Source organism: Melitaea cinxia, chromosome 5, assembly GCF_905220565.1.
Source record: "Melitaea cinxia chromosome 5, ilMelCinx1.1, whole genome shotgun sequence".
NCBI lineage: Eukaryota > Metazoa > Arthropoda > Insecta > Lepidoptera > Nymphalidae > Melitaea > Melitaea cinxia.
This window is the reverse complement of record NC_059398.1, coordinates 6,943,258-6,961,843: the sequence shown is the minus strand read 5'-3', so window position 1 is coordinate 6,961,843 and position 18,586 is coordinate 6,943,258. Positions and strand designations below refer to the sequence as shown.

The window sequence follows — 18,586 nt, the reverse complement described above, 5'->3', positions numbered from 1 at the left end:
CGCTTAAATACGTAAAAGTTGTCAGGTGAAGAGCGGGAAGGGGGCGGTCAAGCGAGTTGAAACGCGCGAGGTCATTCAGATAGGGTACGCCCTTAAGTATTACCGCTAAACGTGTATCAGTCGGTCGGAGGGGCGCGCGACTGCGAACTAGGCGGCGGCGCCCGCGCACCTCTGTACCAACATTAGCGAGCCGTATCAGACACCAGAACAGAGCAATCAATTTATGCAAATTACCGACGGGATGGGACTGGACACGAATAAATTGACTATCAAGACCAGAAATAGTTGGATATAATATGTACTATCTCTATGATGAACGAAATATAATCCTCTGTGTGCGCACATGCATATTCATGTCATTTATGGTAGCATGATAATTAAAATACATCACGGTAGCTTCAATATATTTCTGCACGAAACTCGTCTAAATATGTATAAAATATTAGCTCTGGTGGTAAGATTCAGAGCATATACCGTTAAGTGTCACAGTATTCTCGTGATTTAAAATGTTGCGTAGTATTCGGCGATATAGCACCAAAAAAAAAAGATTTCGTATTAACTAGAGCACTGTCACAACACAGTCAGTCTTCTGGTCAGTTGTTCCGCATCGCTGTTCTTGTAAGAGTTATCGCTTTGCTCGCCTTTTATATGAACAATTCGAATAATGCGCAATCTGTTACAAATTTTGAAGTAATTCATTTTTCTTATATAATATCTATCTATCTTTCATAGTTATTATAAAATCTGAAAATCAATTGTAAGCGATAAATCGAAATTAAAAAGTTTAACTTAAAAATATTTAACTAACTACAGTTTTGGTTTCCAGACTTTCACAGACACTGAGCCATCTGAAACCATTTATATACAAATACGTGTAATAACGAGGGATTGCAAGAACAATCAGCTACCAGTGCAAGTTTGTCTCCGGCTTTGAACTCCACCCTAACATTCAGGTACAAACGAGTTTCCTGTCAACGTCAATGGATATATAAATAGCCAGAGACATAATTGATACCGTCAGTTGCAATGGAGCAGTAATACTTACACTTGTCAAACAAGGCAAACCATAACATACGATTGACACTTTGTCATTCGAAATGTGTTTAATATTTTCAATAATAGCGATTCGTACATAACTTGATCCTAAAAATTAGATTCTTTCAATTCATACTTGATTTAATCTTACAATGTAGTCATATCACTTTTATTTAATCTATGTAAACGATAGGAAGATGATAGATGATGATAGATGACAGAAGATGATAATCTCTGTAAACGCTATGAAGATGATATTATAAAACTACTATGAACGAGTTAATCTCAAGATCTACTAATTGGGATTGAATTTTTTTTTGTGTTAGATAACCCATTGACGGAGGAAGATTTTTTTTTTTTATCACTAGTTCGGCAAACAAGCGTACGGCTCGCCTGATGGTAAGAGATTACCGTAGCGTATAGACGCCTTCAACACCAGAAGCATCGCAAGCGCGTTGCCGACCCAATCCCCAATCCCCCCCAGGAGCTCTGGTCACCTTACTCACCAACAGGAACACAATACTGCTTGAAAACAGTATTATTTAGCTGTGATCTTCTGTAAGGTCGAGGTACTACCCCAGTCGGGCTGCTCCATATTTTGAGCAGGAAATTCCTGCTGTGCCCTACCTCAGTTATATAATACTTTAGTTTATTTTTTCCTTAAATTGACAAGGGTAAAACCGTGTGGCACAGCTAGTTCTATTAAATATGTACTATACACTATATGTAAATACATATAATAGGTATTTCTTTCTAGTAATAAAATCATTATTACAAAATTGTTCTTAAGTATTTATCCTAAATAATAAAGACAATAATTACTAAATTATATTTATCCACACCAACATTTTTTTCTAAGAAACGTACTGATTATTATTTGAGCACAGAATTTTAATTTTAATAGAAACATAATGACTGAAACTAACAATTTTGTTTTTCAGCTATATCTACCGTTTCATTCACTACTATTACATTACTCTGCAAAGCAACTACAAATTAATTTACATCGTTGTTACATGTAAATCGCAAGTGAAATAGTCAACTGAGAGAAAGGTGGTAATGAAAGTGTATTCGAATGGTTAGCTTTTGAAACAACAGCGTAACTGATTACAACCCGGCAATCAAAACGCAACTTACTGTCACTAACGCTTTTAAATCGATTCTCACACATATTTCCTCGTGTCTATAAAATCAGATATTATCTACAAACTCTTGCCTGACTTCGCTGGGTCTAAATATAAGTATATACTTATACTATTTCTGACTATGATAATGTTTACACAAAGTTTTAAGTATATTGTGGCAAAAGCCACTAAATTGGTGACCTAAAAATAAAAGAAAATGGTTACAAAGTTGTGGTTTTTTAGTTGTATTGATTCAAATATTTTGGAGACGACGAGAGAAACAGAGTATAGTCATAATTTCATTATATTGCTACAAGTATTTATAATAATTATATATTATGTATATTCACGACACTAACGATTGTTTTGATACAAATAGTAATAATCGCAGTATAAACACGAGAAGGAATGACAAAATTGTAACTCCAAATTTCTGACTGCGCAAAGTATCTCTGGGATATTGTATACGTACGTATGTTTAATAAAATCCTACAAAAATTTCACGATTGCCAATTATTAAATAAATTTACAGTTTGTATTAAAAAGGAATTAATATTCGGAGCAGGATTATATTGATGATATAATGTGTGGATTTAGTGAGGCTTATACTTCTAGCAAGATATATAACCAATTTTATAATAAAACAAAAAAAAAAATAAGAGTAATTGCAGAGTTTTTTGCCGATTATTCTGTGCAGAATATACATTCCGCATTGGTGGTAGCTTCACTTTTAACGATAAATAAAATTTTAATTTCTAAGATGACGCTTTAAAGGTGCAATTGGAATCTATTTGAATAAAGTTTTTTTTTTTTTACTTTAGATTTTAAAAATAATTATGTAAAGTAGTGATATGACATGTTCCTTAATAACACTTCGTGCCTATTAAGCACTGTTTATTAACCGACTTCAAAAAAGGGACCAGGTTACTCAATTCGACCGTATATTTTTTTTTTATGTATGTTCGGGGATAACTCCGTCGTTTATGAACCGATTTTAATAATTATTTTTTTGTTGGAAAGGAGATATCCCTAGTTTGATACCATGATAAGGAAACCACGATCTGATGATGGGATCCCAGAGAAATCGAGGGAAACTCTCAAAAATCCGCATAGCTTTTTACTGGGTACCGAATTTGATGATTTTTAATTTAATCGAAAGCCGGTGTTTACCATGTGGTCACATTTAAATTTCATCGATATCTGATTACAACTTTTGGAGTAATCTTTGATAATACGTAATTACATATGTTTTCGTCTACCTACGTTGTACCTAATTACTTGTCGATATAATTGAAGTCGGGTTTTCTTCGTTTGCCTGCAAACACAATTATTTTAGAAGCTATACCTATACAACATTGTCGTTGTTCTACACAGAATTATACCGACTTATTTCAAGTTAATTTATTACTGTACCTTGTGTAAAATTCCTTTGATAAGACAACTAATAAGCTGACCTTGTTTTTTATCTTCTCATAACATTCACGTGAGTACATATCCTTTTTGCTGTATTTTAAATATCTGACAGAACGTGAATGATACACTGAACCCGTGTCAAAGAGTTGGTTGAATACGTTCTTCGGTAAGCTATTATATTTGCAAATATCTTAAGTCATTAAGCAGTTGTCAGGTCACGTGATATTTTTTTGACGTTTTCGTACGTTTTTAGTTCTGTAAATAAAATATATTGCTATTAAAATCCATTAATCCTAACGGAGAAGAAAATAAATTGTTAAGCCTATGGATTTTGCGTTGTATGGATTAACGTACATAATTCTCCGAGTGTCATTGGCTTCTAAATTCATTTTTTACACTTATTTAATTTATGTATCAATTTATACGTATACAATAAAAATACGTACAGAATTATAAAAGATACAGCTCATTGAAACATAAGTATAAACTTGTACCAGTCCTTTAAAGAGATTCTTTCAGCACACGCGAAAGAAACAATTACACGTGGAAAAATTACATAAGGTTTAATCACACAAAAAAGCAGGTAAGTGTATAATCACACAAAATAAGCATTAAAATGTAAACAACTAGCTATGAATTGTATGGTTATATGTAAATTGGATAAGCCCGTTGGTGCAGTTTGTAGTGACCCTGCTTTCTGCTCCGGGGGTTGTGGGTTCAATTCCCACCCCGAGCCTGGGTGTAATATTTATTTATATATGTAGTATTTATATGTGTTTATCGAAAAAAATATATATGTAGCTATACCAGTCGTCTGTTACCTATAACACAAGCGTTAAGTTGCTTATTTTAGGAACAGACGATCGTGTGTGTGTGTGTGTGTGTGTGTGTACGTGTGTGTATAAAAAAAAGCTAAATAATAAAATATTATAAATGTTAGGTTGGTTATATTAACCAATTTCGTTGTATGTAGGCACCGCCGAACCGAATTACATTCAGTTATCTCTCTCGAATAGATAATAAGCGACAAAGATGAGCATCTATAAGTACTAGAGAATTCCTGACCAAGTAGGATGTGCGTGATTTAAACACAGTCTCTAAATATGTATGATGTATGAACTAATTTCATACGATTCAGTTAATACATACATAATTACATACATATACCCCTTACATCTATATGCCTTTATTTATTTTTTTTGTTATCAATTTATTTTTATTTGTTTATTTTCTTTTCTTTCACCAGATACTAAATTAAATAAGAGGTTACAGTTAAATAAAAAGACAAAAAGAAAACTATAATAAAGTGAAACGGAGTAAGTTAAAAGTATTGCGGAGAGTAGGTTTTACTTTTAAAACGTAGCGTAATTTTTATTGATACTTACGTTAAGTAATGAGTGCAATTTGTGAAAGTAACATTAGCAATAAAGTAAAACAAACGATTATATCATGAAGTTTAATTCTTAAATAATTGTGTACAATTATTTTGATGGCCAATTGTTAATTAAGTTAGTTTCTAACGTAAAGTACCCAGTTTAACATAGTGTTGCTGTAGAAGTGAAACCATCGTTAAAATAACCCTCAGGTTAGATGGAAAGTTAGTAATAACATACAAATTACACCATCCTCACCGCCGGGCCAATGACCTCGTCAATTGCATAGAATAAACTCGATGATTGTCAGTGTAACACGATCCTATCATTTAAGGACAAGCAAGAGAAATAAAACTACCTCTATTTTATGAAAATATTTCTTATACTTTCTTATTCAATTTTATCTTTATTAGACTGAATTTTTTTTACTATATATTATAAAGTTCGCCTTATAATGCTCTAAACGAACTCTATGTGAATAAGAATTTCTTTTCAATTTTATTACTGTGCGTTATTCACTGATAATTAAAAAAATACGACTCAATAAAATAAAAAGTCATACATAAACATAATTCGAACTTCTTCTAATATATAAGTAAAGTAAGTTCGAATATATAAGTAATTTAATATTTTTTGTACATAAAAAGAGCTTGTTATCTAGTGTTACACATTCGAGTAACCACTGGCTACCCACGTCAAAGTGGTTTTCCGCCTGTCTGATCCTTCCGACTAATACGGCAGATATTTTGTGCTGGGACGTTGCTCGAGCAACACAAAAGACTCTCTGTTGAACCTCATACCTCCTAAGCATACATTGTAGTCCGTTATAAGTTTAAACGTTCTTAACTTTTTATTACAAAAAATATTACGACATTGCCCTGAGCATACAAAAATATAAAAACTATATCGCTTTAGAAGTTCTGCTTCAATAATATTTAGACTATATAAAACAATGCATCTCTTCAAAGGGGTAGTATTGGCCAGTAGCCATGAATTAAAACAATGTAAATATTTTATTGTTATCACAATATTTAGAAATGGGATACCATTGTGTTGCTTCATTAATAATTTCGATTTAAAGCACCCATAACGTATAAGTGGTCCTTGACACAAAATCACGAAACAAAATACACGTATAAGAAAAGCAAATATACACATATAAATAACACTGGTAATTAAAGTAATTATATGCCACAACAACAATGTCGTAGTAAAAAAAGTAAATAGAACAAGAGAACTTCTGTGAAGCGTTGCGAATCATCCCCATATTGTGTTCGCTGATATTCCGAGATTTGAATATAAAATGTCACGGAAATATTTTAGCTGAGACGCTCAGTTTTATTTCCACTTCAGACGTTGCTTTTGTCTTTCAGGTCTGTAATTGCATGAATGGAACGAGAAAATCGGAAAAATCTAGAAGGGTAATTTAAATAATATTTTTCTGTTTAAAGCTACGAATTTATTAAAAATGAAACTATAAGAGCCTTGTTATAGTCGCATTAATTGTATTTGAATGATTCTGCGGTGTTATATTTATTAATATATCATGATTTTTCGTTTGTTAATTATATTTACGTACGATATACTTGAGTTAAAATAACAAAAACAGATGAAGGACTTTAGTGAAAGATTAGTTAATAAATTAATATTTGTAACGTCTTATTTTAAATTTAAATTTAGAAATATAATGTGCAATTATATTATTAAAAATATTTTTCATTATTTAGTACCCGGAATTAAAATTATTACATTTTTGAAGCAAAAGAAGCAGAATTTTAAAATTATCACATAATTATTCAAAACTAATTTTGATTCTAACATTTGCCTTGATTTTGTTGAAAAGAGTATTTTAGTAAAAATTTGAAAAAAAAAACTTTTCTGTCACTTAAAAAGTATAAAACAATATCTGCCTTATTATTTTTGTATATTAGCTCTAGTGTATTATTATTGTTTTAAGCCTATAGTTATTTTACAAGTAGATTACCGAGTGGGTGTCAAAGATGTACACTTATTTTATTAAGAGGAAGCGCGGATTAGATCAAGGTCTGGTGCAGTGACATACGTCAATCTTAATGAAAGTGTGTACCTAATATCACATGAAGTTTTAAATAAATTTTCATTCGCTTTCTTTACATACGCGTATAACTATTTCTATTCTCGAAATATTCAAAAAAGCACATTCGTGTCAAATAAAAGCACGAGATAAAATGTTTCGTCTCAAATGTACACAATATCTACTTCATAATATTCAGCATTGACATAGTTAATAAGTAAATCATTATTTGTATTTCATAGAATATGAAGGGGAATATAGGGTATATAATATACCCATACTTGTAAAAAATAATTGCTAGACATTATTTTGTCTTTCTGAAAGTTAACAATTTTCTTTGCATTTTTTTATTACAAACTTCTTTTCACAAAAAGCTTTTATAAAGTATTATTTAAAAATGGCTGAAATTTATTTAAATATTCTCGAGTTCTGCGATAGGTAACATGTGTAGCGATTCATTATTATTTATATAAATAGCATAGAGAGCATAGATTTTTTATTTATTTATTTATTTATTCCATCATACGTCTAACATTACAGGGTATTATCCTAATGCGTTAGTGTCGTTGTCGTATTAAATACATGTCATATGAAGATAAAAATACAAAAATTGACATCACATTCAATTCCATTATTTCATTTAACAAAACAAAACTAAGTTGTTACTAAAAATTCACAATACATAGTCAAATTACATAATCTATATTAATAAAAACTATAATAATTTCGTCAATTTAATAATTTTCATTAAAAATAAAATAAATTAAAACCAATAAATAAATTTAAACCTAGTCAGTAAAAATAAAATCCAATTAAATACACGAAAAAAATGCAATTAATACAATAAAATAAAATAGATAAATACATAGATACAGATATCCCATAACTCATTAAATTATGTGTGAACTTTCTCACTCACGATAGCACCACTTATGCGTGATGTGATGGTATGTCACGATCAATCAATTATAGAGAGAGAATATAATGAGTCCCTTACAACCCATAACGTATTAAAATTGCCCCTATCTGATCTACAACAAAGGGAACAGTTGAAAGAAAATAATCAATATATGCCACAGGTCAAATGAGTCTTTGTACACATTATTATGTAATTATCACTTTTAGTTATTCTTAAAATACATATTGATAAAAACAGACTGTTATTTAAATATACAAAAGATATAGTCGATGAGAGCTGTTTTTCTTTTATTTGAACTAATTATTGTTTATTAAGATGACGTGTGTGAAATCTTTATGATAATTTCGCTGCGAGTTTTTACTATAAAATACTATTAGAACGTAATTAGACAAAAATATTAAACAAAAAAGTAGTGCAGAGCGGATAGTCTAAATTATTTTTAAAATTAAAAGAAAAATGTAAGTATTTCTAGAGCAAATAATACGTGTATCGTGTCCACAATTATATAGAAAGGAGAACGTTTATTATTTTTTAAATTTATAGAAAGTTATATTACTATACCGGAAATAAGTCGAGTTTCCTAGAAATCATCCCCGGCAAGGAAATCGATTAAGCGATGGCGGATGCTGCTGCCGTATCCCTTGCGCTAGTTCTGTTTGTTAAACATTAACCTTAACTCAGTCGTAATAACCTGTTCCGATATAACTTCTTATTAATTATTTTTTTTTATATTGCTTATGTTTACTAGGGTATTCATGTTTACTTTCAAGTTAAAGTAACAAAGTCTAAGAATTGTTAACGAATTTTCAATATTTGCTAGATTACTTCTTGAAAATATATATTATAGCAATTGCGTTTACGTTAATACTGTTTTTAAATAATCAAATAAAAAACAAAGAAATATTTATCATTTACAATATTAATTGTCGATTGCTTTAGTACAAAAACTTAAAACTATAGTAAGGACTTATTAGAAAGGCCTCTAAAAGACTACAAAATACTTAAAGCATTTTCGTGCACGTCTTAGGCGACAGTTTATAACGTGCAACTTTTAAAACATAAAAGCAAAGTTTTCCAACTTTTCCGATTAAACCCAAAGGACTCTCAAACTGCACCGTTATGCAAAATGTAGAGCCTCTTGAATCCTGCTCCAGTAAGAACGTAAGGGGTCAAGCGTAGTCGGCTTAAAGACGCTGCCACATAACATTTCTCAGCATATTTGATAATTAGCGTAAGAAAACTGAAGTGAAAACCGTTGTCAATTGTAATCTCATGATCGTCTGATCTGATTTTTACGTAAATAGTAGCAACGTGGCCTACATAACGGATTCAACATATATCAAAATTTAACTTTAAAAAATTGTAATAAAAAAGAACTAAATAAAATAAAACCTAATTAAATATTCTTTTGTCTTAGATTTTTTTTCTGTGATTTTTAACGTTGCGTTAAAAAAGCAATAATAGTGTGAAGTGGGCTAATAAGTTAATATGTAATAAAACTTTTATTATATATATTTTGCGCTTTGTATAAAGATGAAATCATTGATAGAGTAGCATCTATGTAACGTTGTGCGTAAATGATTATATAGTATAATGTTACATAACAATGCATCGAATAACGCTCGTGGCATTGTTTTCAATGCCTTAATATGTCGGCTATGTAGAGCATACGCTCAACACTCCGTATAAGCGTACGTACAACGGCTATGTTATGAAAGTCTCAGTGTGGCGTGTAATAATAGGAAAGCACAACAGACATGAACTTTCAATTTGTAATTATATAAATTATTTAAAACATATCGTTAAATTTGCTAGCTTCTACTAAAAAGCAGTCATAGTAAATCACTATTAAGTGAGACAGACCACCCTTAAAAAAATTGTATACGCTAACTGCACCCTGTGCTTCTAGTTTTCGCCCGCGTACTTTCCGATTCCGAGGTAATTAATGTGAGTAAAATAAGTAGTTATCTGTTATTCTAGATTTCCAGCCATCAAAATACAAAGTTTTTTTATAATCAGTTCAGTAGCTTTTGCGTGAAAGATTAACAAACATCCACCCCTCCTCACAGACCTCTCTTTTATAATACTAACAATAATTTGAAATTTTGTTTAATATTAGTAATATTTCTACTATTTCATAAGTAAATTTTATAAAGATACAATATATAATACCTACTAATTTTTGATCATATTCTCTTAAAATTTGGTAGTAGCAGTTACATTTCAATGAATTATAATTGCTAATTGCTAATCCTTTTGCTAAAACACGATGTTTCGTATGGAGGCCGCTTCATAGGCACTTAAAAATGGCGGATGATCTGTCAAGTGCATAAGCCAGCCCAACTTGTTCCGCTCTCATCGCTCTCAATTCGCAACTGGGACTCAACGTATTTTTTTTTTTTTATAAAAGCAATTTCTTTCACGCAAAAACAGTTTTATGACACTGATCTAGCGACATGTTTGACGTGTTAATAAGTTTTACATACCTCTAAATAGAGAGTTCAACGTCCTCTTTGTGTAGATACATACACTTTTTGCTTATTATTTAGACATTTTTCTAAAACACACGTAGAAATGAGTAATAAAATTTGTAATAAAAGACGTCGAATAAGGCGTTTTTAAACAGATTATGTTGTTTTTATTAATCTCATAGATAATTAAGGTCGCAAAAGGTTTCAAACTAATACTTACTTTTAGTTTTAAAGTAATTACGAAACGTGTAAAAATTGTCGTAAATCCTATTATAATAAAGAGAAAATTTTGTCAAAGGCAATAAAATAATTAAATCATTTACGTTGTTCCGTGGCTTTTTAAATTGTGGACTTTAGAAGTCTGGGTATAACAATCTAAGTTGCTTTGAGACAATTAAAATTAAAATTAAATATAAATCAATCAACAACATGCCCGTGATTGGTCGGATACACGTACACAAGTACATCAGTAAATAGCATCAATTTCATCCCATTTCCTGAGCAGCTCCCCGTGACTGGTCCCACTGCGAATTATTAGATTCAATAAAATTAGTCTTAGAGGTCAAATCTACCCATATTTCTTCCCAGAGGATTTTGGTTCGTTGGATTTCTTAAGCACACGCTTCCTTTGAAAGTTATTGATATAATAATACCATCATAAAACTACTACACTACCTAACCAAATATTTAATACGAAAAATGTAAAAAAGTTGTTAAATTATTTTTTGTTAACTTAATAATAATTGCTTCGTGTAAACATGACTATAATTTGTTATATCCAAGGAAGAGAATCGCTAATTTATCGATAGTCCTTGTAATACAGTCGTTTCCAATTATATCAGTAACATTATTTCTTGCAATGGCGGACATCACAATTATATGCAGTACGAATTTCAAATTTCAATGACTGAATAACGGAAAATATCGTAAAAGGGTATGTCTAAAGGTGTGCGTGTTAAATTTCTCAGAAGAACTCAGATCATCAAAATACTATCGTGTCAATTACATATTTGATACACACAAACACATATGTGCTTACGAGTATGTGTTCAATTAAAAATGTTATATATCACAATTGTTCTATGTCACGGCTTAAAAATATTATAGACACCATACGTAATAATTAACTCTCAAATATTTTTTATAAAAGATAGTCATGCCGATATTATAATTATTACAGTACACTATAATTAACAGTAGTTAAATAAACATTTGAATAGTTTTAAACTAAAGATATTTAAATAAGAAAAAATGTGTCAAATTATAAGGTTCTTATCGTGTAATTTCTATGTAAATTAAAGTAAAGTAAAAAACAAATAAAGATACAAGGAGACCTTGACAACTTTTTAAATTCTATTAATTGTAAATTTACTTATATAAAATTTAAATCTGTAATAAAAAAAAAATCTTAAACCAGTGATGCCTAGATATCTCAATACCTAACAACACTGGTTTCAAAACGAAAAAAGAAATGTAATGTACACTAGATTTTCAATAAAATAAAAATAAGTAAAAAACTATACTTACTGTTGATTTTTTCGAGTCATTTTCTTTAGAAGTAATTCACTTTTTCAAATAATAAAAAATAGCACTAGCTGTTACAGTTCGCTGAATTTAAAATAAATAACACCAAACACAAACACGAGACGATAAAATAAAAAAATAATTGAAATTAGAAATTTGGCGGCAATCGTCACATAAGCATGTTTCCCTCCACGATCGTGTCACCACTCTCCGAGATCTCGGCTCGATCCGAACACGATACGCGCCCTACTTCAAATTTAACGTATTGGTTGCCTGATAGAGAACGCAAATGACTTTCTCGTAGCTTTAGAGCGAGACAAAGATATAATTATTATTTACAATTTTTTTCATACATTTTTATCTTTCTTTTCACAATATCTTATAATTTCTTATGTTAAATGACCTTAATTTTCGTATATAGTAGTATAGAGTAGAAGTATTTTGAATACTAAAACTTTTGTATAACAACGCCATCTATAAAAAACGCATGTATTCATTCAATAGTAACAAATGAAGCAAATCACTAGTCACTTTACAAACTAACATTGATTACGATCGACATACATAGTACAAAATCGTAAACATAGGTGGCGCTTAAATGATATAGAGTAAAAAAAATCATTAAGGTCTGAACTTAAAGTAAAATGCGTATTGTACGATATTTACCTAAAAATGTACCTAACTAAAACTTTTGAAAACTAATACTTTTCCGTGTATTGAAAAGTCATGAATTACGTTGTAATAAAGCTTATTTGACAGAGATCGGTAGATTTATTGGTAATGTTTTTTATGGAAAATATATTACTGAATTTTTAATAATTGAATTATTTATTGAAGCTATATTTCTTATGAGTAATTGTTTCTTGCCACTTCTCATAAGCAGAATCTACATTCCAAATCGTTGGGAGTTTCACATTAAATCGTAAAATCACAAATCACAAATGCGGTTTAAGGCTACTGGAATAAAAAAAAATCCGATTGATTGGAAGTTATATACTCTTTTCAAATCATTTCAGTACAGTGTTGCTAATTACATACAGGATCAACAATTCTGCGAAAGAGCTGCCTTGAGCCCTTGACTACTTCAATATAATATTAAGACCTTCCACTTAATTTTAACCTGGGTAAGTTTTTAAGTAGCCCGTTTTGTTTGCCATCGAGTGACTATATATTTTCATAGTATATATATATATAGAGATATATATATATACTTTTTGTAGTTGCATGTTAAATACTTAATGAAACTTTGTGTGTTTTCTCTATACAAATTTTCGTTAAAAAACAATCAATTGTAGAGTTTTAGAATTGATTGTTTATTTTAGATCAACATACAACATGTTATTAAAAAACATCAGAATATCCAATTTCAGAAATTCTTTTCAATGGAGCTGCTATATACCGTTTTATGCAAAAAGTTATTCACAAATATAACGTTTAAAAAGGGGCAAACGAACAAACTCTACCTCATGCCAAATGGTTACTGCCGTGCCGCCCATAGACCTCTGCAATAAGAGAGTTGTGTAACGCACCCGCGTAACGAGTGCATGAGGAAAAATTAAATGTACACTCCACGCTTCACAATCACTAAATCTTAGCGCTCAGGGAGAATTCATTAGAATTTCATCATTCAGCGATCATTTTTTCGAGGTAGAGGCACGGCGAAAAATTTCACTGCCTGCACGTAGGTGACAAATAGGATGAAGAATTCCACAGATTGATATAAAAGCAAGGTTTGCGTAGATGATAGCAGTAGATAGAACCAGTAGATGACTGCACCGAAGGATGTGATGACAAAAACATGACAGAATGACATGTTGGTGATGTTGGTGGTACCATGTCAACTGATTTTTCAGGTTATATTATTTATATCTACGCAAACTGGACAGAAGTGATTGAGAATAACATATTTTAAATCTCTTAAGATCTAGTTGTCAGAAAAATTACTAAAAAAATGTCAAATATAAAAACTAAAGCAAATTAATCAAAAGAATACTAAAGCTAACATATTTTATTATTTATTCTAGGCAGACGTGGTAACATTTACAAAACGTAATGTTTCGAAATTTATATATTCATATTTTATACTGGGTCATAGTGAAACCGAGGAATATTTAAAATTCAATTGATGAAATTAATTTATAATCTGTTCTGTTCTTAAAATTAAGCCCATTTGTCTATAAGCAGCTTTTTCATCACCAATAAACAAAATTGTTATAATCTTAAGTTATTGAATGGTTCGTTTTATTTTATTAATAAAATTGGTATCATTGACATACATAGTAATTGAAAATAAGAGAGTCTACTTACACTTTAAGTTTCTTCCCTTCCGCCTGAGAGATAGTAGCTGGTGGAGGTGGCAAGTCGTCCATTGGCACCTCTTCGTTGGGCGGTGACGGCGGCGACTTGTCGAATTCCGCTATCGGCGCTAGTTCCGGCATCGGTGACACGGAATTGCTATCCATCGCCGACAGCTTTATGGGAGACACTTTGACGGATTTGTTAACTTCGTCAACCCCCGGAACTCCCGGTGGGTAAAGTCTTATGTGGTTATTACAAATAAACACTTCACTTGTATGTACTTTTATACGTTCGATATATATCAGAAACAAATGTCTATGTTTTAGTCGAAGGTAAAACGATATCGTCAAAATTCGAGATCAACTCCGACCGAAATTCAACCTGAAAGCAATTACTTTATTTACTGTTCTTTTGAAACAGTCCGAAACGAGGGCTCGTTTCAACTCCATTGCGAGATCACAAGGCGACTATATTTATTTAGAATACGAACTCTTTGACCGGAATAAGATATACTGTTTAATATTACAGATGGATAGGATTTATTTATTAGCTTCTAATTCATTATCCAACAGAAAAATAAATATTGGTCTCAACATATAAAGTATAATATTTCAACTTTAGATTGTGGAAGGACCTTATTAATTTCAAAGTAAAAACCCCTCAATCAACTTTAGAATAAAATTTGATTGATTGATTGAAGTGAATAATGGAAAGAAAACTCTTATGTTTATTTATCATGCACGAAAGTTCACACCAAACGTCTGTTAACGATGATAGATATTAAAATTGTGTTTGAGTAAGGCACGGAAGGACAATGCCCTTCACCCTATATTTGTATTTCATTTGACGTGACATTACGGAGGGATCAACATTAATGGAAGTGTTAGATACATCATTAACACTAAAGCAAATCGGAGTAGCACATGTGAGCCGGTTTTACCAACCGTACAATGTTTTTTAGACAAGCACATTGTTTGTGTAATATCAACAAAAAAATATATAAAATAGGTTTTATGTATACCAATTTTGTGCCAGGTAAAATGTTTTTCATTTAGAATACTATATGAATAAGTCTTTAAAATATCTTAGTTTAATCGTTGAAAATATACAGCAATGATGTGATGTTTAATGACTCACTTATATGTATTTTGAATATCGGTTTCAGGGACTTGTTTTAAACTCATCCAAATATTTATTTTGAGAATTTTATTGTACCACAAAAAACAGAGAACAGAAAAACAGATAGATTAATATGATGATAAATTATAGAAGACGAAACACCAGACAAAGGCCCGCATACCACCGCAAATGAAAAATGGAGTAAATTTTAATGGAATTAGTTAAGAAGTGCTGAGTCTTGTAAGTCCTAGACAGGCTACTAACAAGATAATAAGCGCCTGGCTTGATTGAGCAACAACGGTTAGTTACATTTGCGGAATAATCGACAAAATAGAATGGAAAGTAAAACAAGATAATTGATCTCCGTTTGAAAAGTTTAATGAATTAATCGTTTTTTGTCGTTTCCTTTTATAATGCTAACAGTATTTCAAAACAAATTATTAAATTGCTGATACTTTAATAAATTCTCTTGATAATATATAAGGAATACTAAGTTATTTATACTTAAAAAACTGTTTATTGGAAACAGATATTGTTTTTTATTGAACGCTACACATTTTTAAATCAACTAAGAAAAACTGGAGTTTCTGTATTAGGAGCCCAAGTTTAATTTTATTTGTTTGCATAGATACATGTAAAAAAAGAAAATTTTGAACTTATTTTTATTAATATCTCCACTCTTACATCAAGATCCGATCCCGAGAAAAAAATAATAAATTAAAATAATATATATTTATGTATAAATAAGCTATAAATAAATTTAAAAAGTAGCCAAATAAAATAATATATGAATATATATGACTGCTAATAATAATATGTGACTATGTCCATCTGATCGAGAACTACGATGCTACAGACAGAAAACTTATAACACCTCTCTTTTTACGTTAGGGCGTGTATTAAACTTACGTGTTTGCTCAACGCTTTAGTAATATATAAAATCTTTATTAGATTAAGAACAAATGAATAACCAATGCACCTATCTCTAACGGTAATTCCTGTAACGTTCTACTATTATTCTTTCCTTCCCGAGTGGATTCAGGCTAAATTACGAATTCCCCTGCCACTCCGGTCCAAAAATGTATTACCTAATCCAACACGAAACAAATTTAACTTACTAAGGAACTAAGGATTGTTATACGTAATTATCTACTAGTAAAACACGAACCTATTATTCACTTAAAATTAAAATAAAGAAAAATTAATTTTATTATTTATTGTTATATAGTAAGGTAAACGAAACGAAATGAAAAAGATGATTTCATACAAACACAGCATTATGTCAAGTAGAGTCGTCATAAAAATAAATACAGATTAACATCATTTCGAAACAGTAATACTAATATGTATAAACATGGACATGTATAGACACCATAAGAAACTTAAAAAAAAAAGTGCGTGAGTACAAAGTACACATGTCAGAAGTGAAACTTCTTTGGCAAACTGCAGCGCCATTGACAAAAACGTTGTCGTTTCATCAAAATGTTGCCGTTTCATCCGTAAAAATTTTACCCTCATGCGCCTAAAGAAGTTTCACTTCAATAAAACAAAGAATGCCAAAGAAAGTGAATTACAGCAGTATTGTTGCAAATAGCACCTCTTGTCTAACCTGTATAAATTGCCCGACGCCTGCGGCTCGCGTAATTTTCTCAGTGCTACAACGAATGTGAAATGCGATACGTAATCAATATCACGAATGAAAGTGATACTTGGCCGCCAGAGCCCTTGTGCTCGTATGTTTATAAGGACGTCGAGGTTTATGCGAGAACATGTAAACCAAACAAGATGACTTGCGTGGTTTTGCCCGCGTTTATTACGTCTTCCGCGAACTCTCGTGATTGACGACTTGAAATATTTCTCAAAAAAAGCCATCTTTTAGATTCGAATTACTATCAGATTATGATTTTCGGACATTTAAACCATGACCACCATGCTTCTTTAATATTATTCAAATTGGGGAAGGTGAGGAATGGATAACTGCATACCAAGGGTGCATGCACACTGCTTACACACAGCACGGCCGTAAACGTGGCGGAGTATTTTGCGTGTAGTAAGAGTAGCTTACAAAAATGGGTATTCTGGAATTCTGGAATTGGGTAATTCAATTAAATATTTTACTATGTGACTTTATGAGATGTAAAACATATCCGTCCTACTGAAATGTTTTTTTACGCTTGCGACCCTTTAAAAAATTGGTGTATATAATTTTGGATTTGGAAACATAATCCCAAACTTCTGAAATTACGAGATTACATTTTTATACATAGTTTTTTTTTAGGAATTAAAGACTACTAAGTTTTTCAACAAACTACTTATACGGAAGCTGATGAAATAGTGCAAAATAAATGAATGAGGACCAGAAATATACTCATTTGTAACACAAAATGTAATATTTTTACTACAATTTACGTAATGGAACATATTTCTTTAATGAGATCACAAAAATCACAAGATATCGCTTCGCCAAATTTATGATCTCACAAAGCTTCTGCTGATACTAAAATCTCGCAAAATTGTGTTTCCCTTATACGCATTTTAAGACAGTATTCACTACCAATTCAACAAAGTTTTGTTTTGAGACAGATACCTTTATTATATGTAATATATATGTCTTATAAATTAAGAGGTAATACCTATTAAAAAAAATTGAAAAATGCGAACATTAAAACGTGTACTCGTAAATAATAAGAAATTTCCTAAGCCGTTATATTGTAATACTTATTTACAATAGGTACAATCGTACCACGAAGCTTACATAATGCAAAATGTACAGAATTTACGTGTAATTTACGAAAAGAAGTTGCCATTTCTAAAATAGGTCAAGACTCAAGATATGAAAGACTATTTCACCGAGGGATCGCGTAGCTTGTGATAATACGCCGTACAGTTGACTTTGTGTAGTCTTGCACATGCACTGTATTGCATTGTAGTTCTTATTTTACTTGGTATAAAATCCACAATGGGCCCAAATGAACGCCGCTAGATACAACCGCACAGGTAGTGCGGAGAGTAAGGAGAATCTCCTTAGGACTGTTAGCAAATGAGGTCGACTGGAATAGGTTCCATTAACTCAGTAAAATATACATACATTAGGATATTAATACTGCCTTTTTATTTTAATATGATATTATGTTTGTAAAATGAGCTTAGTTGAAAATGATTAAATGAAAAAGATGAACGGCAGTTAACATAGGTAGCTTTCTAATCTAATATTGAGTTGTAAGCCTTCTATTTAAATGCCAGCGGCTTATTAAATG

General features: G+C 30.9%; 1 protein-coding gene across 1 annotated transcript in view; it reads right to left on the bottom strand.

The window, feature by feature from the left end:
- LOC123653483 (plasma membrane ascorbate-dependent reductase CYBRD1-like) overlaps nt 1–14,374 on the bottom strand; it is a 56,990-nt gene extending 42,616 nt beyond the window's left edge. Inside the window, exon 1 of the mRNA XM_045589479.1 lies at nt 14,222–14,374. Coding sequence (XP_045445435.1) covers nt 14,222–14,374 — 153 coding nt within the window. The remainder of the gene's footprint in view (nt 1–14,221) is intronic.
- Nucleotides 14,375–18,586: the final 4,212 nt, after the last annotated feature.